At 38.0% G+C, this 26,819-nt stretch overlaps 1 protein-coding gene across 1 annotated transcript in view; it reads left to right on the top strand.

Annotated features, from left to right (window-relative positions):
• The window catches only part of WNK3 (WNK lysine deficient protein kinase 3), a 188,307-nt gene that overhangs the window by 154,703 nt on the left and 6,785 nt on the right, over positions 1-26,819 (top strand). Inside the window, exon 22 of the mRNA XM_049704669.1 lies at positions 23,614-23,819. Within this exon, the coding sequence (XP_049560626.1) occupies positions 23,614-23,819 (206 nt within the window). The remainder of the gene's footprint in view (positions 1-23,613; positions 23,820-26,819) is intronic.

The following is a 26,819-nucleotide window of genomic DNA, read 5'->3' as shown; positions in this document are numbered from 1 at the left end:
CGGTCTGTGTCTTTCGGTTGGAGCATTTAATCCATTTACATTTAAGGCAGTTATCGATATGTATGTTCCTATTGCCATTTTCTTAAATGTTTGGGGTTTGTTATTGTAGGTCTTTTCCTTCTCTTGTGTTTCCTGCCTAGAGATGTTCATTTAGCATTTGTTGTAAAACTGGTTTGCTGGTGGTGAATTCTCTTAGATTTTGCTTGTCTATAAAGGTTTTAATTTCTCCTTCGAATCTGAATGAGATCCTTGCTGGGTAGAGTAATCTTGGTTGTAGGTTTTTCCGCTTCATCACTTTAAATATGTCCTGCCACTCTCTTGTGGCTTGCAGAGCTTCTGCTGAAAGATCAGCTGTTAACATTATGGGGATACCCTTGTGTGTTATTTGTTGTTTTTCCCTTGCTGCTTTTAGTATTTTTTCCATTTAATATTTTTACCTTGGTCCTTCATCTGCTGTGTGTTTCTCTGTCTTCTCATTTTGCTTAACTTACCATGTTTGGGGTCTCCTTTTCACAGGCTGCAGGTTCATAGTGTCTGTTGTTTTTGGTGTCTGCCCCCAGTGGCTAAGGTTGGTTCAGTGGGTTTTGTAGGCTTCCTGGTGAGGGGACTGGTGCCTGCGTTCTGGTGGATGAGGCTGGATCTTGTCTTTCTTGTGGGCAGGACCGTGTCTCGTGGTGTGTTTTGGGGTGTCTATGACCTTATTATGATTTTAGGCAGCCTCTCTGCTAATGGGTGGGGTTGTTTTCCTGTTTTGCTAGTTTTTTGGCATAGGGTGTCCAGCACTGTAACTTCCTGGTCATTGAGTGGAGCTGGGTCTTAACGTTGAGATGTAGATCTCTGGGAGAGCTTTCGCCATTTGATATTATGTGGAGCCAGGAGGTCTTTGGTGGACCAATGTCCTGAACTCCGCTCTCCCATCTCAGAGGCACTGGCCTGACACCCGGCTGGAGCACCAAGACCCTGTCAGCCACACCGCTCAGAGGAAAAGGGAGGACAAAAAAGGAAGAAAGAAAAAAATAATAAAATAAAATAAAGGTATTAAAAGAAAAAATATATATTATTAAAATTAAAAAAATTTTAAATTCATAAAAAAAGGAAAGAAAGAGCAACCAAACCATTAAAGAAATCCACCAATGATAACAAGCGCTAAAAACTATGCTAAGAAAAAGAAAAAGGACAGACAGAACCCTAGGAAAAATGGTAAAAGCAAAGCTATACAGACAAAATCAAAGAAGTATATACATACACACTCACAAAAAGGGAAAAAGGAAAACAGTATATATTTCTATATATTACAAAATTAAAAAGGAAGAGAGCAACCAAATCAATAAACAAATCTACCAATGGTAATAAACTCTAAATATTAAACTAAGATAAACGTAAAACCTGAAACATATTACATGCAGAAAGGAAACCCGAAGTCTACAGTTGCTTCCAAAGTCCCCCGCCTCAATTTTGGGATGATTTGTTGTCCATTCAGGTATTCCAGAGATGCAGGGTACATCGAGTTGATTTTGGATATTTGATCTGCTGGCTCCATGCCGGCTAGCTGTGGCGCACTAGTCCCCTTCAGGCTGTTCACGCAGCCAACTCCAGTTCTCTCCCTGGGATCTGACCTCCAAATCCGGAGTCTCAGCTCCCAGCCCCCACCCCCATCCCCGCCCTGGTGGGTGACCAGAGAAGCCTGTCAGGCTGGTGAGTGCTGGTCGGCACTGATTCTCTGTGCGAGAATCTCTCTGCTTTGCCCTCTGTACCCCTGTTGCTGTTCTCTCCTCCGTGGCTCCGAAGCTTCCCCCCCACCACCCCCCATCTCCACCAGTGAAGGGGCTTCCTAGTGTGTGGAAACTTTTCCTCCTTCACAGCTCCCTCCCAGTGCTGCAGGCCCTTTCCCTACTCTTTTGTCTCTGTTTTCTCTTTTTTCTTTTGCCCTACCCAGGTACGTGGGGAGTTTCTTGCCTTTTGGGAAGTCTGAGGTCTTCTGCCAGTGTTCAGTAGGTGTTCTGTAGGAGTTGTTCCACATGTAGATGTATTTCTGATGTATTTGTGGGGAGGAAGGTGATCTCCACATCTTACTCCTCTGCCATCTTGAAGGTCTCTCTGTTTATTTGTTTAGTGATTTTCCTTTACTAATTCTGTATTCCCTGAGTTCTTTGCTAGCCATTGAGTTCTTTGCTAGGTAAAAAATTTCTAAAAAAAAATTTTAAAGCCTGGTATGCTAGAGTTCACACCTGGGCCAGTACAGTTAGTGGTGAACCAATAATTGGTCAGAATATTTTATTAAATGCCTTGTCTGGTTGTCGTCAAGAAAATCTCTGTGAGAAGGCACACCTTCAGGTTTTAGTTTGCAAGATATCCTTTGAATTTACTTCCTGCTTGCCCAGGAACTCAAATCGAGCCAGAATTGAATGACTAGTCCATTCTCCTTTTTCAGGTCTTTCCTGGTATGGCAGAGATTTATATTCCCAGGAATATGTCAGAGGTTTTCAAATTTTTCTATAGTCATTTAGTTGTCCTAACATTGTTTTTAAATTCTAGACCAGGATCTTATTTGCCCAAACTGAAATCATAGCCTTAAGCATCTGATTTGTTGCCAGCACTTTCCTATTGTTTCAGTAATGCTCTGGAGGTAGCCCCCTACCTCTTCCTGCCCCTCATACCCATGCCTGGCTGGGCTGAGCTGAACTCTGAGTGAAATCAAATATCCATCACACTAATAATACAGGTTTTCCCAGGTTGTTTCGAGTTCAGACAAAATATTGACTGTGCTCTGGGGATAGTGCTTTTAAGGGAGCTCAAAAAGAGGTCTGTTTTCTCCATTGTCTGCAGTGTTCCTGGCTTTTGGCTACCACAACACTGAGCTGGGGCGAAAGGGGTATGGGAATTACGACAAGTTAAAAATGTCACAGACCTCAGTAGTTTGTCCTGGGTTAATGATTTTTATTTTGTTCTTTGTCTTTGGATAATTGTTAGAGTTCTGAAATGGTTGGTTTTAGTTGTTTTGCCCATATTTTCATTGTCTTAAGAGCAAATTCACCTAGGTCCTTTCGCTGCATTTTTTGAAGGCATTCTCCTCCCTCTTTTTCTATTTTCTGAAACAGTTTGTGTTGAATTAGTATCATTTCTTCTTTAAATGTCTAGAAGAATTTTCCAGGGAAACAATGTGGGCTCAGAGATTTATTTTTTTAGAGGTTTTTAACTGCAAATTCAAATCCTTGAATAGTAGTTACAGGATTATGCAGGTTATAAATTTTCTGTTGGCTGAGTTTTGGTAGCTTGTGGATTTTGAGAACTTGGTCCATTTCATCTACGTTGCTGAATCTTTGTGTTTAGAGTTGTTCATTATTATTTTCTTAATATCTTGTATATTTGTAGTATTATCATCTCTTTAATTCCTGATATCTGTAATTTGCATCATTGTTTTTCTTTGTCAGTCTTGTAGATGTTCATCAATTTTATTGATCTTTTCAAAGATCCATTTGTACTTTTATTGATTTTCTCTGTTGTTTTCCAATTTTAAATTTCATTGATTTCTGCTATTATCTTTATTATTTCCTTCCTTCTACATGCCTTGTTTTTATTTTGCTGTTTTTCTGGTGTCTTAAAATAGAAGCTTAGATTTTTGATGTGAGACCTTTCTTTTTGTAATACAAGCATGTAATGCTATAAATTTTCCTTATGAGCCCTACTTTGGCTGCATCTACTAAGATTTTTAAAAATTAAGCTTTATTTTGGGGGGATATTTTTAGATTTACACAAAAATTATTAAGATAGTACAGAAAGTTTCCATATCTCTCATGCCCAGTTTCCCCAATTATTAACATCTTATACATTAGTATGGTACATTTATCACAGCTAATAAACCAATCTAGATACATGATTGTTAATCAAAATTCACATTTTACTCTGATTTCCTTAGTTTTTACTTTATATCCTTTTTCTGTCCCAGGATCACATCCAGGACACCACATTATATTTAGCAGTCATGTCTCCTAGGCTCCTTTTGGCTTCAACAGTTTCTCAGAATTTCCTTGTTTTTGATGACCCTGACAGTTTTGAGGAGTACCGGTCAGTTATTTTGAAGAATTTTGTTTTTGAACAAATCTTTACTTACTGGTGTTGGGCGGGAAGAAATTTTCCTCTGGCCTTCTAGGTTCCTCTGGCTGGTCTAAAATTAAATTAACATGACACAAATTAATAGGAGAAAATCAAACAAAAGTTTAATAACATGTATACATGGGAGACATTCACAGAAAGTTAGACAAGATGAAAAGGCAGAGGGCTATATACCAGATGAAGAAACAAGATAAAACCCTAGAAAAACAACTAAATGAAGTGATGATAGGCAACCTTCCAGAAAAGGAATTCAGAATAATGATAGTGAAGATGATCCAGGACCTCGGAAAAAGAATGGAGGCAAAGATTGAGAGGATGCAAGAACTGTTTAACAGGGCTTCCCTGGTGGCGCAGTGGTTGAGAGTCCACCTGCCGATGCAGGGGACACAGGATCGTGTGCCGGTCCGGGAAGATCCCACATGCTGTGGAGCGGCTGGGCCCGTGGGCCATGGCCGCTGAGCCTGCGCGTCCGGAGCCTGTGCTCCGCAACGGGAGAGGCCATAACAGTGAGAGGCCCACGTACCGCAAAAAAAAAATAAAATAAAATAAGGAAATGTTTAACAAAGACCTAGAAGAATTAGAGAACAAACAAACAGAGATGAACAATACAATAACTGAAATGAAAACTACACTAGAAGGAATCAATAGCAGAATAACTGAGGCAGAAGAACGGATAAGTGACCTGGAAGACAGAATGGTGGAATTCACTGCTGTGGAACAGACTAAAGAAAAAATAAAGAAAAGAAATGAAGACAGCCTAAGAGATCTCTGGGACAATGTTAAACACAACAACATTCGCATTATAGGGGTCCCAGAAGGAGACGAGAGAGACAAAGGACCAGGGAAATATTTGAAGAGATTATAGTCGAAACCTTCCCTAACATGGGAAAGGAAATAGCCACCCAAGTCCAGGAAGTGCAGCGAGTCCCATACAGGATAAACCCAAGGAGAAACACGCCGAGACACATAGTAATCAAATTGGCAAAAATTAAAGACAAAGAAAAATTATTGAAACCAGCAAGGGAAAAATGACAAATAACATACAGGGAACTCCCATAAGGTTAACAGCTGATTTCTCATCAGAAACTCTACAAGCCAGAAGGGAGTGGCATGATATACTTAAAGTGATGAAAGGGAAGAACCTACAACCAAGAATACTCTACCCAGCAAAGATCTCATTCAGATTCGATGGAGAAATCAAAAGCTTTACAGAGAAGCCAAACCTAACAGAATTCAGCACCACCAAACCAGCTGTACAACAAATGTTAAAGGAACTTCCCTAAGTGGGAAACACAAGAGAAGAAAAGGACCTACAAAAACAAACCCAAAACAATAAGAAAATGGTCATAGGAACACATATCAATAATTACCTTAAACGTGACTGGATTAAATGCTACAACCAAAAGACATAGGCTTGCTGAATGGATACAGAAACAAGACCCATATATATGCTGCTTACAAGAGAGCCACTTCAGACCTAGGGACACATACAGACTGAAAGTGAGGGGATGGAAAAAGATATTCCATGCAAATGGAAATCTAAAGAAAGCTGGAGTAGCAATACTCCTATCAGATAAAATAGACTTAAAAATAAATAATATTACAAGAGAGAAGGAAGGACACTACCTAATGATGAAGGGATCAATCCAAGAAGAAGATATAACAATTATAAATATATATGCACCCAGCATAGGAGCACCTCAATACATAAGGCAACTGCTAACAGCTATAAAAGAGGAAATCGACAGTAACACAATAGTGGGTGACTTTAACACCTCACTTACACCAATGGACAGATCTTCCAAAGTGAAAAGAAATAAGGAAACACAAGCTTTAAATGACACAATAGACCAGATAGATTTAATTGATATTTATAGGACATTCCATCCAAAAACAGCAGATTACACTTTCTTCTCAAGTGCTCATGGAACAGTCCCCAGGATAGACCACATCTTGGGTCACAAATCAAGCCTCAGTAAATTTAAGAAAATTGAAATCATATCAAGCATCTTTTCTGACCACAGCGCCATGAGATTAGAAATGAATTACTGGGAAAAACATGTAAAAAACACAAACACATGGAGGCTAAACAATACAGTACTAAATAACCAAGAAATCACTGAGGAAATCAAAGAGGAAATCAAAAAATACCTAGAGACAAATGACAACAAAAACACGATGATCCAAAACCTATGGGCTACAGCAAAAGCAGTTCTAAGAGGGACGTTTATAGCTATAGAAGCCTACCTCAAGAAACAGGAAAAATCTCAAATAAACAATCTAACCTTACACCTAAAGGAACTAGAGAAAGAGGAACAAACAAAACCCAAAGGAAAGAAATCATAAAGATCAGAGCAGAAATAAATGAAATAGAAACAAAGAAAACAATAGCAAAGATCAATAAAACTAAAAGCTGGTTCTTTGAGAAGACAAACAAAATTGATAAACCAGTAGCCAGACTCATCTGGAAAAAGAGGGAGAGGACTCAAATCAATAAAATTAGAAATGAAAAAGGAGATGTTACAACAGACACCGCAGAAATACAAAGCATCCTAAGAGACTACTACAAGCAACTGTATGCCAATAAAATGGACAACCTGGAAGAAATGGACAAACTCTTAGAAAGGTATAACCTTCCAAGGCTGAACCAGGAAGAAATAGAAGATATGAGCAGAACAATCATAAGTAATGGAATTGAAACTGTGATTAAAAATCTTCCAACAGGACTTCCCTGGTGGCGCAGTGGTTGGGGGTCCGCCTGCCAATGGAGGGGCCACGGGTTCATGCCCCAGTCCAGGACGATCCCACATGCCGCAGAGCGGCTGGGCCCGGGAGCCATGGCCGCTGAGCCTGCGTGTCGGGAACCTGTGCTCTGCAATGGGAGAAGCCACAACAGTGAGAGGCCCGCGTACAGCAAAAAAAAAAAAAAAAAAAAAATCTTCCAACAAACAAAAGTCCAGGACCAGATGACTACACAGGTAAATTCTGTCAAACATTTAGAGAAGAGCTAACACCCATCCTTCTCAAACTCTTCCAAAACATTGCAGAGGAAGGAACACTCCCAAACTCATTCTATGAGGCCACCATTACCCTGATACCAAAACCAGACCAATATACTAGAAAAAAAAGGAAATTACAGACCAATATCACTGATGAATATAGATGCAAAAATCCTCAACAATATACTAGCAAACAGAATCCAACAACACATTAAAAGGATCATATACCATGATCAAGTGGGAGTTATACCAGGGATGCAAGGATTCTTCAATATATGCAAATCAATCAATGTGATACACCATATTAACAAACTGAAGAATAAAAACCATATGGTCGGGCTTCCCTGGTGGCACAGTGGTTCAGAGTCCCCCTGCCGATGCAGGGGACACGGGTTTGTGCCCTGGTCCAGGAAGATCCCACATGCCGTGGAGTGCCTAGGCCCGTGAGCCATGGCCGCTGAGCATGCGTGTCCGGAGGCTGTGCTCTGCAACGGGAGAGGCCACAACAGTGAGAGGTCCACGTATCACACACACACAAAAAAAACCCATGTGGTCATCTCAATAGATGCAGAAATAACTTTTGACAAAATTCAACACCCATTTATGATAGAAACTCTCCAGAAAGTGGGCATAGAGGGAACCTACCTCAACATAATAAGGGCCATATACGACAAACCCACAGCAAACATCATTCTCAATGATGAAAAACTGAAAGCATTTCCTCTAAGATCAGGAACAAGACAAGGATGTCCACTCTCACCACTATTATTCAACATAGTTTTGGAAGTCCTAGCCACAGCAATCAGAGAAGAAAAAGAAATAAAAGGAATACAAATTGGAAAAGAAGTAAAGCTGTCACTGTTTGCAGATGACATGATACTATACATAGAGAATCCTAAAGATGCCACCAGAAACTACTAGAGCTAATCATTGAATTTGGTAAAGTTACAGGATAAAATATTAATGCACAGAAATCTCTTGCATTCCTATACCCTAATGATGAAAAATCTGAAAGAGAAATTAAGGAAACACTCCCATTTACCACTGCAGCAAAAAGAATAAAATACCTAGGAATAAACCTACCTAGGGAGACAAAAGATTTGTATGCAGAAAACTATAAGACACTGATGAAAGAAATTAAAGATGATACTAACAGATGGAGAGGTATACCATGTTCTTGGATTGGAAGAATCAATACTGTGAAAATGACTATACTATCCAAAGCAATCTACAGATTCAATGCAATCCCTGTCAAGTTGCCAGTGTAAGTTTTTACAGAACTAGAACAAAAAATCTTAAAATTTGTATGGAGACACAAAAGACCCCGAATAGCCAAAGCAGTCTTGCGGGAAAAAAATGGAGCGGGAGGAATTAGACTCCCTGACTTCAGACTATACTACAAAGCTACAGTAATCAAGACAATATGGTACTGGCACAAAAACAGAAACATAGATCAATCGAACAAGATAGAAAGCCCAGAGATAAACCCAGGCACCTATGGTCAACTAACCTATGACAAAGGAGGCAAGGATATACAATGGAGAAAAGACAGTCTCTTCAATAAGTGGTGCTGGGAAAACTGGACAGCTACATGTAAAAGAATGAAATTAGAACACTCCCTAACACCATACACAAAAATAAACTCAAAATGGATTTGAGACCTAAATGTAAGACCGGATACTATAAAACTCTTAGAGGAAAACATTGGAGGAACACTCTTTGATATAAATCACAGCAAGATCTTTTTTGATCCACCTCCTAGAGTAATGGAAATAAAAACAACAATAAACAAATGGGACCTAATGAAACTTAAAAGCTTTTGCACAGCAAAGGAAACCATAAAGAAGACGAAAAGACAACCCTCAGAATGGGAGAAAATATGTGCAAACAAATCAATGGACAAAGGATTAATATCCAAAATATATAAAGAGCTCATGCGGCTCAATATTAAAAAAACAAACAACCCAATCCAAAAATGGACAGAAGACTTAAATAGACATTTCTCCAAAGAAGACATAGAGAAGGCCAAGAAGCACATGAAAAGCTGCTTAACATCACTAATTATTAGAGAAATACAAATCAAAACTACAATGAGGTATCACCTCACACTAGTTAGAATAGGCACCATCACAAAATCTACACACACCAAATGCTGGAGAGGGTTTGGAGAATAGGGAACCCTCTTGCACTGTTGGTGGGAATGTAAATGCATACAGCCACTATGGAGAACAGTATGGAGGTTCCTTAAATTCTAAAAATAGAATTACCATATGATCTAGAAATCCCACTACTAGGCATATACCCAGAGAAAACCATAATTCAAAAAGACACATGCACCCTGATGTTCATTGCAGCACTATTTACAATAGCCAAGTCATGGAAGCAACCTAAATGCCCAGCGACGGACGAATGGATAAAGAAGTTGTGGGACCTATATACAATGGAATATTAGTCAGCCATAAAAAGGAACAAAATTGGGTCATTTGTTCAGATGTGGATGGATCTAGAGACTGTCATACAGAGTGAAGTAAGTCAGAAGGAGAAAAACAAATAGTGTATATTAACTCCTGTATGTGGAACCTAGAAAAATGGTACAGATGAACCGATTTGCAGGGCAGAAGTTGAGACACAGATGTAGAGAACAAATGTATGGACACCAAGGGGAGAAAGCCGCGGGGGTGTAGGAATGGTGGTGTGCTGAATTGGGCGATTGGGATTGACATGTATACACTGATGTGTATAAAATTGATGACTAATAAGAACCTGCTGTATAAAAAGATAAATAAAATTAAATTTTAAAAAATATGTATACATGGGAGAGACCCAGGAAAACTGAGTAACTCACCAAAATGACTGAAGCCCTCACCTTAAATACCATCTTTAGCTAACAACAAAAGAAGATGTTGGGGGACTTCAAAGGCGAGGAAGGCAATTCACATGAAGATGGAAAAGCAAATATTTGCTGGGCCATGCAGAGACAGTGGGACACAGAGTGGACTCTGATCTTTAGCTCTGCCTACAGTTTAGCCTACCATACCTAGCCCTGTTCTTTGTATATATCTCTGGTGATAGCCCTATAATTGAAACAGGTCCTCTATCTAAATTATTTTAGGCAGTGAGAGGGAAGTCAAAGTTTCTTCCCAAGTCATTTGGGCCTTGATTATTTTTAGCTTGAAATAATCCACAAGCCAAAGAGATATTTTGGGGTAGCAAGTTTTGCTTCCCTACACGGGCAGTGGAACATTCTCCAAGCTCATCTTGTATACTTTCTGCTCCTAGAAGCCACCATTTCCACAAGGAACCATAATTCATTTTATCGGAGATTAGGTTAGAAAACAAGATCTGGGTGCTTGGTGTGCTCATTGCTACTGGGGTGTCATTGCTTCTAGGCCCTTTTAGCTGACGGATAAGGAAATATATCTATGCATACTAACTGATATATATCCATGTCTATGAATATTTCTATATGTAACCATCTGTGTCTATATTAAGGTAAATATGCATTCATATTGGTATCTCCAACTTTAATCCATTACCATATGGATTATATAGCCTTCTTCCCTTGTTTATCTGTAAACTCCCAGTCCAACAGTGAGAGGCTCTCACCATCCCCTATCTATTTATTTAATTGTCCAATTCCAGTATAAGGTATAGTGGTTTCAGATTTGTTCATTTATGCCCCAGTGGGAAATACCTTTATCAACTAGAATGCAGTGCTTATGAATAGTTTCTTTTGCCTTTAATATTATAGGTGCCACTCTTTTCCAAAGTTATGTAGGTCAGCACTTGTTCCTGTACTCCTTTATGTGAGATTCCTTCATACATTTGTAATATGATTAGATTCTTTTGTCACATTCTGCATTCCATCCTGAGAGCCCCTGGCCTCCTAAATGATTTTTTTAAATTTCATACATTAAAGTTGACTCTTGTTTGGTTTTTTTTTTTGGTATGCGGGCCTCTCACTGCTGTGGCCTCTCCCGTTGCAGAGCACAGGCTCTGGACGCGCAGGCTCAGCAGCCATGGCTCACGGGCCCAGCCGCTCCGCGGCATGTGGGATCTTCCCAGGCCAGGGCACGAACCCGCGTCCCCTGCATCGGCAGGCGGACTCCCAACCACTGCGCCACCAGGGAAGCCGCTAAAATTGACTCTTTTTGCTGTAAAGTTCTGTACTTTTTGGCAAATGCATTCCATCCTGGGATCTTTATGACTTCCTAAATGATTTAAATTTTTTTCACACATTAAGGTTTATTCTTTGCTCTCTAGGATCCTCTGTGTTTTGATATGTTGTATTGTAGGGGTTTTTTCAGTTCCAAATATTTTCTTATTTCCCTTGAAACTTCCTCTTTGTTCCATGGTTTATTTGGTAAATTGTGTTGTTTAATTTCCAAGTGTTTCGAGATTTTTCTTATTATCTCTGTTACTAATTTGTACTTCAATTTCATTATGATCAGAAGATATATTTTCAATGGTTTTGATTACTTTCAGTTTGTTCAGGTTTGTTTTATGACCCAGGATATGGTTTTATTTAGGTGAATGTTTCATGTGCACTTGAAAATAAAGTATACCCTATTGTTGTTTAGTAGAGTTTTCTATAAATGTCAGTTAGATCTAGATGTTTGAATGGTATTATTCAATTATTTTATATCCTTGCTTATTTGCTGTGCACTACTTCTATTGTTGAGTGAGAGAACAGTGTAGAAGACTCCAGCTGTAATTAAGGATTTGTCTTTTTCTCTTTTCAATTCTGTCAGTTTTTGCCTCATGTATTTTGAGGGTATTTTGTTAGTTACAGACACAGCATTGTTACGTCTTCTTGGTGAATTGACTTTTATCATTATGTAATATCCCTCTTTATTCTTGGTTATTTTTGCTTGCTTTGATGTCTCCTTTGATATTAAATATGCATTCCATCTTTCTTTTGGTTACTGTTTGCATGGTGTATCTTTTTCATCCTTTTAGTTTTAACCTGCCTGTATTATTATATTTGAAGTGAGTTTCTTGCAGACAGCTTATGGTCACATTAAAAAAAATCCATTCTTGCAATCTCTTTCAAATATTTTAGAACCATTTATAGTGAATGTAATGATCAATATGTTTGGATTTTGGTCTGCCATATTTTAAATCCGTTTTCTGTTTGTTTTTTATTCCTTCTCCTTTCCTACCTTCATTTGGTTTATTTGAATGTACTTTTAGTATTCCATTTTAATTTATCTATTATGTTTTTTTCTTTATTTCTTTGTACACTTTTAAGTGGTTGTTCTAGGGATTATAACTTTTCAGTCTACTTAAAATCAATCTTTTACTACTTCAAGAGGAATGTAGAAACCTTACATCCATATAGATTTCTTCCTTCTATAAACTGTCTTAAGTATTCCATCTACATATATGAAAAACTATATCACACGGTGTTATAATTTTCATTTTGCTTGAGTTTCAGAACTGAAAAGAATACATTTACCCTGATATCTACCACTTCTGTTGGTCTTCCTTCATTTCTGCTCTTTCATGTTTCCTACTCATATAATTTCCCTCTGTTTGAAGATCTTCCTTTAGTGTCTCTTTTAGAACAGATCTGCTGGTGACAAATTCTCTTAACTTTTTTTCATCTGAGAATGTCTTTTTTCATGCCTTCATTCCTGAAGGATAATTTTGCTGTATACAGAATTTTGGGTTGACAACGTATTTTAGCATTTTGAAAATATTATGCCACTTCTTTCTAGCTTCCATGGTTTGTGATGAGAAATCCCTAGAAATTTCAATCATTGTTTTCCTGTATAAAATGCATTGTTTTTCTCTGGTTGCTTTCAGAATTTTTCTTCTCTTTAATTTTCAGCAATTTTTCTGTTTCAGTTTCAGCAATTACATATGTAGGCATGCGTTTCTTTGTGTTTATTTCTGTTTTGAGTTCACTGAGCTTCTTGAATATGTGGGTTTATGTCCTTTCCCAAATTTAGCAAGTTTTCAGCTAGTAGTTCTTCAGATATTTTTTTCTTATCATGCTCTTTTTTTCACTCTCCTTCTGGGACTCTGATGACACAGATTTTAGACTTTTTGCTATTGTCCTATAGGTCCCTTAGTTTCTGTACATGTTTGTTTTTTGTCTTATTTCTCTGTTGTTTAAATTGAATTTTCTGGGGGGTGGTGGGAATGAGTACAAACTTCCAGTTAGAAAATAAATGAGTCATAGGGATGAAATGTACAGCATGAGAAATATAGTCAAAAAAAAAAAATACAGGGCTTCCCTGGTGGCACAGTGGTTGAGAGTCCACCTGCCAATGCAGGGGACACAGGTTCGTGCCCCGGTCTGGGAAGATCCCACATGCTGCGGAGTGGCTGGGCCCGTAAGCCATGGCCGCTGAGCCTGCGCGTCCGGAGCCTGTGCTCCGCAACGGGAAAGGCCACAACAGTGAGAGGCCCGCGTACCGCAAAAAAAAAAAAAAAAAAAACGAAAAAAACAAAAATATAGTATCTTTGTGTGGTGACGAAGGTGGTCAAAGGTACAAACTTGCAGTTATAAGATAAATAAGTACTAGGGATGTACTGTACAACATGATTAGTACAATTAACACTGCTGTATGTTATATGAAAGTTTTTAAGAGAGTAAATCTGAGTTCTTATCACAAGGAAAAAAATTTCTTTCTTTTATTTGGTATCTATATGAGATGATGGATGTTCACTAAACTTATTGTGGTAATCGTTTCATGATGTATGTAATTCAAATCATTATGCTGTACGCCTTAAACTTATACCGTACTGTATGTCACTTATATCTCAATAAAACTGGGAAAAAATTGAATTTTCTTTTGTCATCTCCCTTCTGCTATTGAGTTCATCCAAGGAGGTTTTTTGATGGGTTTTTTTGGTTGTTATATATTTTTTGGTTCTAAAATTTCATTTATGTTCTTCTCTATTTCTTTGTTGAGATTTTCAGTTTTGTCATTGGGTTCAGTAGTTTTTGTGATTACCTCTTTAAGCATTTTAATAATAGCTGCTTTAGAGTCTTTGTCAGATAATTCCAACATCTGTATTGTCCTTGAATTAGTATCTGTTGGTTATCTTTTCCCATATGAGTTGAAATTGTCCTGGTTCTGTGTATGCCAAGTCATACTGAATTTTATCCTGGACATTTTGAATATTCTAGGACTCTGGTGTCTTTTTAAAATCCTATGTAGAATGTTGACATTTTTGTTATAGGAGGTAATTGACCCAGTTATTTTTACCTTATGAGTTCCAACCTGTCTTCTGTGTTCTGTTGTTCTAATGTCAGTTCATTTGCTTTGCCTCTGTGGTGCTTTTTGGACCTATCCCACGTGTGGGTCTCCTAGTGGGTCTCAGTCTTGGGAAGTTGTCTGTTCTTTCAGTTTTCATGTGTTTGGTATGCTGAATAGGATTGGATTCATGTATGCACAGCTCAGTAGTAAATCCAGGAATTCAAAAATAACTTTTCTCAGTTCTTCCCTCCCTGCAGTACCTCCAGTACTTTCTGATTCCCAGTGACTCCTTTTTTTGTTCCTCAGCCAGAAATCTGGGATTTTAGTTACTCCGCTCTCTTGTGCACACCTACCACTGTGCACATGTTTAGGGCCAAGGTTTGGGAGATTAGAGACAGCAGTAAAGCAACAGTGATTGTCTTCACTGTCATGGAACCATAACTCACGCCACTGATCAGAAGGGAGGGGTCCCCTCCCTCAGAGTTTGGCTTCCATGAGCTTCCAGGGACTTTCCCACCACAGGATTGCTTGGGGGTAGGGGAGAGAGTACAGAGAAAAGAAGAAAAAATAGGAATTTCTATACATTTTGAGAATGTTGGAAGTTCCCTTTCCGATTTTTCATGCCAAAAGTAGAGGATTTTCTCTAGAGATTTCTCTTTGAATACCCCAGTGCCTGCTTCTAGATTAGCCATGGATACCAGATAGGAAAAATTGGTAAACTCACTGCTATTTTAATGGTACTTTGAATTTTGGTTTTATTCCCTATTCACCTGCTACTATTAACTCTTCACAATCCTCAGATTGCTGCTCCATGTAGTCTGTCCAGCTTTTATGGAGAGACTAAATATGTTAAGCCCGTTTGCCCCGCAGTGTATAGCTGCTGATGTCTCTGCTCAGTTTTCCCCCCTAGTTTTTATTTTTAAGCTTGACTTCCTGGGATTGACCCCTATATCTGCATTACTTAGTGTTCAGCCAGAGATTGATCAGAGGTTGCACTTTTAAACACCTCAAGCCTGAAGGGCTTCCACTTTCTGCTACTGGATCTATGTGTGGCCTGGCCTGGAAAACTCATTTAAACTTGAGGCCATTTTCTAGCTTTCATTTTCCTCTAGGATTTCTCATGCCTCCTCCTTGCATGTTCAGGCTCTGTCAGCCAGTGATGTGTGTACGGTTTGGGCCCTCGAGTTTATGCTGTGCATGTGACGATATTCCAGTCAACCTGAGATATGTGGAGAATTGATCAAGCCTGCGATGGTTGTCTCACTTCCCAGGTCTCCCTGTTAACCTCAGGTTAATGGAGACACTGCTTCTAAAGCTCCAAATCAAGTGAGTTACCTCTGGCAGCAGTAGCAAAGCTTATTGTTTTCTCAGCCTGTCCTGCTGCGGTTGAATTGCTGAGCAAAAAGAGCTGGTGCAGAGGTAACAGAAACAGCCATGGGCAAAAACGCCACAGATTACACAGTTCTTAAAAGTTGAGTAGTTTTCATGAGTAACACTTTCGATTTTGTTGTAGGACTTTGGGCAAATTCCAGATTGCTGAAATGGTTGTTTTTGAGAGTTCTGTCCAGTTTTATTACTGCTTTTGAGGGAGAGGATTTGAAAACCTCCTCACTCTGTCATGCTAGAAGCCATAAATTATTTTTTAGCAGATAGAAATGACAGTATCTAACTATTAAACTTCCATTAAATTAACTTATTTATTAAAATGTTTAGATTGATTCCTAAGCAGACCTAATATGAAAATATTATTTCCCTAAATGGGAACTAAATTATCTTCATTTTCTCTTTCTTTTAAGAATTCATTGAAGCCAAGTTTGCAAAGATAGGGTGTTCCACACATACCTTCTAGTGGTTTTATTACTTCATTGACTATCACAGAACCAAGTGATTTCATATTTCTAGTTCTAATAGCTCTCTTTCAAAGCTTGCTGACATTTCATATTTTCCCCATTTGGCCAAGATTGGTGGACACATTTGTTGGCCTTAGCGCAGCATTTTGTAAGCTGTCAGCAAGGAGTTAATAGGTGTTGTATGGTCAAATAGGAAATGTTGGAGTCAATCATATAAAAACCATTTTTTCACTGTAGACTCTCTTAGATCCTTTAATGTGCTAATATGAATTGAGAATTTTCAAGAAAGGAAATAAATGTACATGTCCCAAAACAGTTTTACCAGAGAACCCACTTTTCACAGAACACATTTTAAGAAGCACTGCCTTAACATATATACAAAGATCCACGTCCATCTTTCCCTACACACAGGTATACCTATTTTGTGAGAAACATGAACTGATGCAGGATATTGCATGTAATGGTATCTACAATTTAGGTATGTGGTTAACTTATAATATGAGCACTGTGCTAAACTATGCAGAAAAGAGTTAACATAGCAGGCACAAGACTGCTATCTATAGAAAGGCCTGTTTCCAAGGTTGGACCTTGGCTGGTGTGCAGGAACTTGGTTTCCCTTTCTTCCCTAACTGATAAGTATAGCTCACGTTGCCTAGATTGTTGGTACAAATAATGTGATTTATGCCGAATACCTGTTTTCCTTCTTAGAGTCTGGCATTTTGGTAAATGCTAGGCAAAAGGTGCCTACATGACCAGTCACAAATAAAAACCTTGGGCACTGAGTCTCTACTGGGCTTCCCTGACCGGAAACTTACCATTTTTTGTTGCTGAGAGAAAGGAGCATACTCAAGAATGCTCCCTCACCATAGGAAGAAAGCATAGGGAAGTCTGTGCATGAATTTCTCTAGAATCCTGTGTATTTTTCCCTTGCTGATCCTATGTGCATCCTTTTGCTGTAACAAACTTGGCTATGAGCACAACTATATGCTGAGTTCTGTAAGACCGTCTATGGAATCAGTAAATCTGTGAGTGGTCTTGGAAGCCCTGAAACATAATCGCATTACATAATCTCAATCCTCAAAACATCTCTAAAGTAGGTAGAAGTTAGTCTGTCCTTATAGGCAAGGAGACTACAGTTAGTGGGGTTAAGCAAATCTGTCTGACTCCAAAGTGTTGGCTCTTCACTGTTATACTGCATTGCCTCCCAATACCAGACATCCTGTCTTCAGTGGATTGAAAGGAGGCAATGAGAGATCGTCAAAGGCGATAGTGGTCTGAGACTGTTTCATTCAGGAAGTAGGATTTGAGTTGGTGTTGAAAGGTAAATGGACCGGATTAAAATTGATGAAATGGAGTGTGAAGAGTATTGTCAGTAGGTAGAATTGCATGTTATAAAGGCATGCAAATCGTAAAATGTGAGATGTATTTGGGAGAAAGAGAATGTAACAGTTGGGTGAAATGGAGAGTTTACATTAGAAGGTTTTTTCCCCCACACTTTTTTTTTTAAATTTTTGGCAACTGCCACAGCTTATCTGTACTATGGTTTGATGTAAGATAATATATTTAATCTAACACATTATTATGTATTTAAGCTTAATAAATGATATGATGTTCAAGGATAATAAATAAGATAATCTATGTTTGCATTTTCTGCAAAGACAATCATGACTACCAAGGAGTTTGCCACTGAAACAAGTTGAAAACCCACTATTGTTAGTACTAAGAAACTGTTAAAGTTTGCGTTTTGGGGGGCTTTTTGGAGGAGAGGAATGAAATGCTGAAAACAGCATTTAACTGGTACTACTCTGGTGGCAATGTGAAGAATGTATTGGCTAGAACCAGGGAGTGAATCTGTTTAGATCATTGCCATCATGGCAGTCCATATATGAGATGATTAAGAGTTTAGAGAACTATGGAAGTGAAAACAGACAGGAGATGCTGTATAGGATGATTTGCCATGATGTGGTAATAAACTGGATATGTGTGTGTTTGTTGAGAGATCCAAAGAGTCTGAGACTGGGTGGTTTGTAAAAAATATGGTATCTTTAAAAGAAATATAAGATTTAGGCAAACTGTCATGCTTAGACCATGATAGGCTTGACTTCAGGTGTATTTAATTGAAGAATTTATTGACATTGAATTGGAGAAACAATTTGGGAGTTGGCTGTGAGGTTGGACTGAAGAGACATCAAGATTTGAGATAAGAGATGGAAACATTTGCAGTTGGGTGATCGCTGGAACTATCTGAATATAGGAATCACCTTGGGGGAAAACAAAAAAGAACACCAAGGACTGAACTCTGATTTTACTCATTTCATCAATAAGAAATGAATATTAAAGAGCACCTTTGAAGTTATGTTACTACCTATCATAAAACACATTTGAAGAGTACTTCTTTTAATGTGCATTCATTGGGTAATTTCTGGTTTGTGAACTTTAATATGATATGAATAACTTTCAAATGAAATCAGTCAATAAATGTGCCTAACGGAATAGTTAGGCACTGAATAACATTCAGTAGGGTATACAGAAGTAGACATACAGTGTTGTACACATGAAACTTATATAATGTTATAGATCAATGTTACTTCAATAAAAGAAAAATAAATACTTGTTTCGGTTTGTTATTTCTTCCTCTACTTGTTGGCAACTGTATCACTAGTGCAGCAGCCATCATTGCCCGCCAATTGAGTGCATAAGATCACTTGTTCCACCAGATTTGTACACAAGAAGAATCCTGACGTTGGGTTTTCCGTTAGTGCAGAAATGTTCTTAAATGAATGACATTCAAACTTAGCTCTATTTTTTAAAAGAAACTAAAGGGGAATGAGCACAAAAATACTCCTTCAGATTAGTTGGGTGGGCAGAAATGCTGGCACTAATATGTATATGTTTCTGGCTATCGTCTGCTTTTTATTTCTACCTGCTGACATTTTTCCAGGTTAAGAACACAATCTATAAAGGCTTCAGTTCCAAAGTCTTTCCCAACATTGTTGTGCTATTTGTTTGCTCACTGGAGTTGGCAGAGAATCACATGAATGTGCAGAGGGATAACAGGAAAAAATGATACTTTTATTATAGGCTGACTTGTGTGTCCTTGGGTTTTAAGTTTTAAAAAAGTAGGAATTCAAAAAAAAAAAGTAGGAATTCCAACAAGATTGGTACGTCCTTTTAGTACATCATGGTTACTCAAAATTAGTAAACATTATTTTTGTAAAACACTTTTCTATATGAGAATATGTTCCACTTAATTCATTAAACTCTTCTTAAGCAATTTTCACTACTATATTTCCATTTAATTTTTATTAACAAAATTCCACACTTTGGGCTTCCCTGGTGGTGCAGTGGTTGAGAGTCCGCCTGCCGATGCAGGGGACACGGGTTCGTGCCCCAGTCCGGAAGATCCCACATGCCGTGGAGCCGCTGGGCCCGTGAGCCATGGCCGCTGAGCCTGCGCGTACGGAGCCTGTGCTCCGCAACGGGAGAGGCCACAACAGTGAGAGGTCCGCGTATCACAAAAAAAAAAAAAAAAAAAAATTCCACACTTTATTATTTTGATTTCCTTAGTTTTTGCATAAATTCCTTTTCTGTTCTAGGATCCCATCCAGGATACCACCTGATATTTACGCGTCATGTCTCTAAGCTCCTCTTGGCAGTTTTTCTCAGACTTCCCTTGTTTTTTTTTTTTTCTGTTTGTTTTTAAATTTTATTGAAGTATATATAGTTGATTTAAAATGTTGTGTTAATTTCTTCTGTACAGCAAAGTGACTCAGCCATATATATATATATATCTGTATATCTATATCTATCTATATATATATATATATATCTGTGTATTCTTTTTCATATTCTTTCCATTATGGTTTGTCACAGGATATTGAGTATAGTTCCCTATGTCCATTTAACTTTTAATCTCCTTGACTCTAAGCCTTCAGTAGCACAAGGGTCATAGAGAATGACAGACTATGCATAAGCAGTCATTGAGATTATCATGTTCCTCCTTATTAAGCAATTTTCTTATCCTTTTCCCAGTTTGTTGCATGGATTGGCATGGTACAATGGAAAGCACACTGACCAAATAGTCAGGATACTTGGGTTCTAACCCCAGCGTATAACCTCAGCTGTTTACTTTCTGGATTCCAGTCTTCCCATCCCCAAAATAGAATGATACTTGCTGAACCTATATCACGGGCCTGTTATGAGTTTCAAAGAATATAAAGAAAAGTACTTTGAAAGTGTTTATATGTAGGCTTCTTGCATTATCTTTTACATTTTTATAGTTTTTCACAATTAAAAAAAAGTCCCATAACAATTGTACAAGATATTTTCACATGTTTATTTAATTAAATCTGTGGAAGTGTTACTGTGCTTACATTTCACAACTGCATTTACTAAAATTCATTTTAGACCCACTCTGTAAGTTTTGACTTGTAAATCAGTCAGAGGAACTTTATGAATCTTTTCTATGAGAATGATTTAGTTAGCCTGTGTAATAGTACTAAATAATATAAAGACAGTGTGATGTTCAGATTAGGAAACTTTTCACTGATGAAGACATCTGTAAGTGATTTATTTCATCTATTTGGACATCTTGTACTCCAGAACTCATGAGGCTAACAAAAGCATCTGCCTTCTTATTTCTGCTATTCTAGATAGACATTGTTTTTATCAATAATAAACAGAAATATTGGTAAACAAAAATTTAAATGAGATTCTAGTTTTCTGAAGATTGTTGAAAGTCAGTATGGTATATTAAAAGAAAAAGTTTTTCTCTATAGGCTTCTCTATAGGCTCTCTAGGCTTTAGAATTCTGGGCCTGGCTCTGCTGGTATCTAATTGCAAGAATCAGGCATGGGGCTTCCATGGTGGCGCAGTAGTTAAGAATCTGCCTGCCAATCTACAGATTTAGTGCAATCCCTATCAAACTACCAATGGCATTTTTCACAGAACTAGGACAAAAAATATCACAATTTGTATGGAAACACAAAAGACCCCAAATAGCCAAGGCAATATTGAGAAAGAAAAAAGGAGAAAGAAAAAGGAGTCAGGCTCCCTGACTTCAGACTATAATACAAAGCTACAGTAATCAAGACAGTATGGTACTGGCACAAAAACAGAGATATAGATCAATGGAACACGATAGAAAGCCCAGAGATAAACCCACGCATATATGGTCACCTTATCTTTGATAAAGGAGGCAAGAATATACAATCGAGAAAAGACAGCCTCTTCAATAAGTGGTGCTGGGAAAACTGGACAGCTACATGTAAAAGAATGGACAGCTATATGTAAAAGAATGAAATTAGAACACTCCCTAACACTGTATACAGAAATAAACTCAAAATGGATTAAAGACCTAAATGTAAGGACAGACACTATAAAACTCTTAGAGGAAAACAAAGGCAGAACACTCTATGACGTATATCACAGCAAGATCCTTTTTTACCCACTTCCTAGAGAAATGGAAATAAAAACAAAAATAAATAAATGGGACCTAATGAAACTTAAAAGCTTTTGCACAGCAAAGGAAACCATAAACAAGACAAAAGACAACCTTTATAATGGGAGAAAATATTTGCAAATGAAGCCACTGACAAAGGATTAATCTCCAAAATATGTAAGCAGCTCATGTAGCTCAATGTCAAAAAAACAAACAACCCAATCCAAAAATGGGCAGAAGCCCTAAATATACATTTCTCCAAAGAAGATATACAGATTGCCAACAAACACATGAAAGGATGCTCAACATCATTAATCATTAGAGAAATGCAAATCAAAACTGCAATGAGGTATCACCTCACACCGGTCAGAATGGCCATCATTAAAAAATCTACAAACAATAAATGCTGGAGAGGGTGTGGAGAAAAGGGAACCCTCTTGCACTGTTGGTGGGAATGTAAATTGATACAGCCACTATGGAGAACAGTATGGAGGTTCCTTAAAAAACTAAAAATAGAACCACCATATGACCCAGCAATCCCACTACTGGGCATATACCCTGATAAAACTGTAATTCAAAAAGAGTCATGTACCCCAATGTTGATTGCAGCACTATTTACAATAGCCAGGACATGGAAGGAACCTAAGTGTCCATCGACAGATGAATGAATAAAGAAGATGTGGTACATATACACAATGGAATATTACTCAGCCATAAAAGGAAACAAAATTGAGTTATTTGTAGTGAGGTGGATGGACCCAGAGTCTGTCATACAGAGTGAAGTAAGTCAGAAAGAGAAAAATAAATACCGTATGCTAACACATATATATGGAATCTAAAAAAATTTTTTAAATGGTTCTGAAGAACCTAGGGGCAGGGCAGGAATAAAGACATAGACGTTTAGAATGGACTTGAGTACACGGGGAGGGGGAAGGGTAAGCTGGGACGAAGTGAGAGAGTGGCATGGACATATATACACTACCAAATGTAAAATATCTAGTGGGAAGCAGCCACATAGCACAGGGAGATCAGCTAGGTGCTTTGTGACCACCTAGAGGGGTGGGAGAGGGAGGGTGGGAGGGAGACGCAAGAGTGAGGGGATATGGGGATATATGTATAAGTATAGCTGATTCACTTTGTTATACAGCAGCCACTAACACACCATTGTAAAGCATTAAACATTAAACATTGTAAAGCATTAACATCTCCAATAAAGATGTTAAAGAAAACAAAAAAAAGAATCCACCTGCCAATGCAGGGGACACGGGTTCGATCCCTGGTCTGGGAAGATCCCACATGCCGCGGAGCAAGTAAGCCTGTGCACCACAACTACTGAGCCTGCACTCTAGAGCCCATGGGCCACAACTACTGAGCCCGCATGCCACAACTACTGAAGCCCGCACATCTGGAGCCCGTGCTCCGCAACAAGAGAAGCCACTGCAATGAGAAGCCTGTGTACCGCAACGAAGAGTAGCCCCCGCTCGCCGCAACTAGAGAAAGCCCACGCCCAGCAATGAAGACCCAACACAGCCAAAAATAAAAAATAAATAAATGTATTTTAAAAAAAAGGAATTCAGGCATGTCAATTTACTTTTTCTGGGCCTCATTTCCCCATTATAAAACAAGTGGTTTGGATTAGACTTCTAAGGTTCTTTCCATTTTTAACATTGTCATTGTTTTTTAACTCTTCTAAGTATCTGTCTGAGGAACCTGATGATAAGAGTACAGTTGATACTAATATTTTTGAGATACTATTTATTATATTTGACTTATACCTAAGGTGACCATATAATTTGCCATCCAAACAAGAAGAAACTTTTGAGAGTGAAAGAGATACTGTTAGTAATTACACAAGGACCATAGCTTTAAGCCAGAACTAGAATGTCTGGTTACCCTATCTATACCCAATATGTAGTTCTGCATTACTGGCCGAAAAAGAGTATTTGTTTATCAGTTTTAATTCCTTTTCCTGGTTTCTCTGTTTTTTTTTCTTCTTATAGATCCACTGTGTGCGGCGGAAAGTAGTGCAGCATCATGCCAGCAATCTCCAGCTAGTAAAAAAGGGATGTTCACAGATGACTTACACAAACTGGTGGATGACTGGACAAAGGAAACAGTAGGAAATTCTCTTATTAAGCCAAGTTTAAACCAACTTAAACAGAGTCAACAGAAACTAGAAACAGACAACTGGAACAAAGTATATGAAGTAAGTTGTTTATACCTGACCCTCTTTATTTATGAGAACTAAAACCATAAAGATTGATTCACTTAGGCCTATAGTTATAGTCACTATGATAGAGTGGTGTGATTTGACAACATAGAGACTTTTATCCTTGTCTAGATTCATTATGTCTTTGAGCAAATTAAGTTTTAGGCCAGAGGCCAGCAAACTATTTCTGGGAAGGGGCCAATTAGTAAATATTTTCAAGCCATGTGGTTGTAACTAATCAACACAGCCATAGACAATACATAAACAAGTGGGCATGGTTTTGTCCATTAAAACTTGATTTGCAAAAAGAGGTGGCAGGCTGTAGATTGCTAACCCTTGTTTTAGGCTATTATACCTGAAGGAAAAAAAAAGTATCAAAAAAGAAAGCATCTGGAGTGAGGGTTAATTCAACCTTGTGGTGCAAGAAGAATTTGGGTTTTGAGGAAAAGTTATCTTATGTTAATTGTACATCAGTATTCTCATAGCCAATAAGTTATCTTACGTATTCAGTATGAAAAAGAATTTTAAAGATATTTAAACTAGAATATTATAAAATATATCTTAAGTTTATGGACGAGATGTCTACTTAATTGCATATGTCCTTAGTCAGGTGTACAAGCAATTGAAATGTAGAAAGATGTCCACAATGCATTCTGGAGTGGGAAGAAGACAGGTTCACAGAATAGTATATATAGTATTTATGTAAAATTATATAAGATACATGTATATATGCATAGAAATAGGACAAGCCATTAAAATATGCTGGATGGTGGAATTTGGGCCTTATTTTACTTTGTACTTTTCTGTATTTGAATTTTTAAAGTATCATTTTTTCAAAATGAATAAATCTATTAAAATGTGAATCAGGGCTTAGAATCTGAACCCATATAATTGAAAGAGATATATCTGAGTGTGTGTGTGTGTTATGTTTGTGTACATATATGTGTGTGTATATATAGTCATTGCATGTAGTTTGGTAAAGAGTCTGAAAATACATTTAGTGTTAACATTGAATAAAATTTTTCAAAAGCCTAGATTTTCCAAACTAGTAAGCAGTGTATTTGCTTAAGGGATCTGTGTATTTATATTATTCCTGGCACCGATTTATACACAGATAGTATCACCATTGTAAAAATTGGAAGCCTTTAGAGGCAAATTTTAAGGCATAAATGTGTTTGTGCTGCCCGTGAGAGATCCTCTGAGCACTATGTGAATGGAGGCCTTTGTTGATGAGTTGGAGGGTGGTTTATTGTGGTATAATGAGAATGTTTGGAAGAACAGTGAGTAGAAAATGGAGTACGAATAAAAGCGGTGAAGGTCTTTATACGGACTGGGGTTCCAGCGTCAGCTCAGTCATTTACTAGTTGTGTGACTTTAGACAAGTCATTTGTGCGTCAGTTTTCATGTCTTTAAAACAGGGATAATACCTTCCTGCTTTGCAGGATTGCTGTGAGGATTAAATGAGGTAACATCTTTAAAGTGCCTAGCACATAGTAGTATCCTATATATGTAACTATTTTTGTATCTTTAGGTTCAGTTGATTATATCTTTGTGTGGAGAGCCCATCTCACTATCTAATGTTCTTGCATGTTACTGTTCTGTGCCTTAGAAAAATTTGTCACAATTATGTGCCAAGCCCTCTGCTAGGCACTGGGTTTGATTAGCAAAAACAAGTATGTTCCCTGTTCTCATGGGACTTATATGCTGGTGGGACAGTTAGATATGAACAGACTTGTATAAATAAACATAAAATTGCAGCTGTAATAAGGACTACAAAGGAGAGATATAGGATACCATACAGTAAGGGAAATTTGACCTAGTAAAGGGAAGTCAAGAAAAGCTTCCCTGAGAAAGTGATGATTGAGCAGAGATCTGCAGGATGAGTAAGTGTTAACTAGGTGAAAAGGGGAGGGAATATGATTCTAAGCAGAAAGAACAGCATATGCAAAACCCCTGTATGGAGAAACAGAATGAAAGGACTGAAAGTAGGTCCATTTGGCTGAAGTGTAGAGAGCAGAGAGGAGTTGGTGCACAGTGAATCTAAGGAGGGTCTTAAAAGTGGTGATGACAAGGAACTTTGTCTTTATTTTAAGACAGATGGATAGCCATTGAAGCCCTAGGGTTGACATGATCAGATTTGCTTTTTTTTTGCGGTACGCGGGCCTCTCACTGTTGTGGCCTCTCCCGTCGCGGAGCACAGCCTCCGGACCCGCAGGCTCAGCGGCCATGGCTCATGGGCCTAGCCGCTCTGCGGCATGTGGGATCTTCCCAGACCGGGGCACGAACCCGTGTCCCCTGCATCGGCAGGCAGACTCTCAACCACTGCACCACCAGGGAAGCCCCAGATTTGCTTTTTGAAAAGATCACTCTGGCTTGAAGCAAGAAGAAAGATTATTGAAGATAAGGGTAGATGTTGGTAGACCAATTAAGAGTTAGTCACAGTAGGCCCGATAAAGAGAAGTTGAACAACATTTTAAATAACTATACTTCAATTTAAAAAAAAAGAGAGAGAGAAGCTGAGATGAAGAGAAGTGAACAGATTACAAGAAATGTTTAAGAGATAAAATGGACCAGATTTAGTGATAGAACTGATGTTTGGCAGAGGGGAGGTGTCAAGGCAAGGTTTCTGGCTGGTATAACTGGCTATCATTCCAGCATACCAATCATCAAGAAGGGGAACATGAGCAGGCAGTGTGTTTTGGTAGAAGAAAGATCATACATTTGGTTTTGATCATTTGAATCTGAGATGCCTTTTAAATATCCAAGAGAAGATTAAGTATAACATGTCATCTCCAATTTTTTTTAAATAAAAATCACATTGTTACTGTTTGTAAAATAATAATGTTTGTTATAGAATTTAATCAATGCAGAAAAGTACAAAATTTTAAAATACCACCTTCAAATCCTACCACCCAGAAATAATTGTCACTAACTTTAGATAAACATCATTTCAGATATCTTTCTATGTCTGTATATGAATACATAGAAATAGCTTTA

Source organism: Orcinus orca, chromosome X (assembly GCF_937001465.1).
Source record: "Orcinus orca chromosome X, mOrcOrc1.1, whole genome shotgun sequence".
Lineage (NCBI taxonomy): Eukaryota > Metazoa > Chordata > Mammalia > Artiodactyla > Delphinidae > Orcinus > Orcinus orca.
This window is presented reverse-complemented; position numbering and strand designations above follow the sequence as displayed.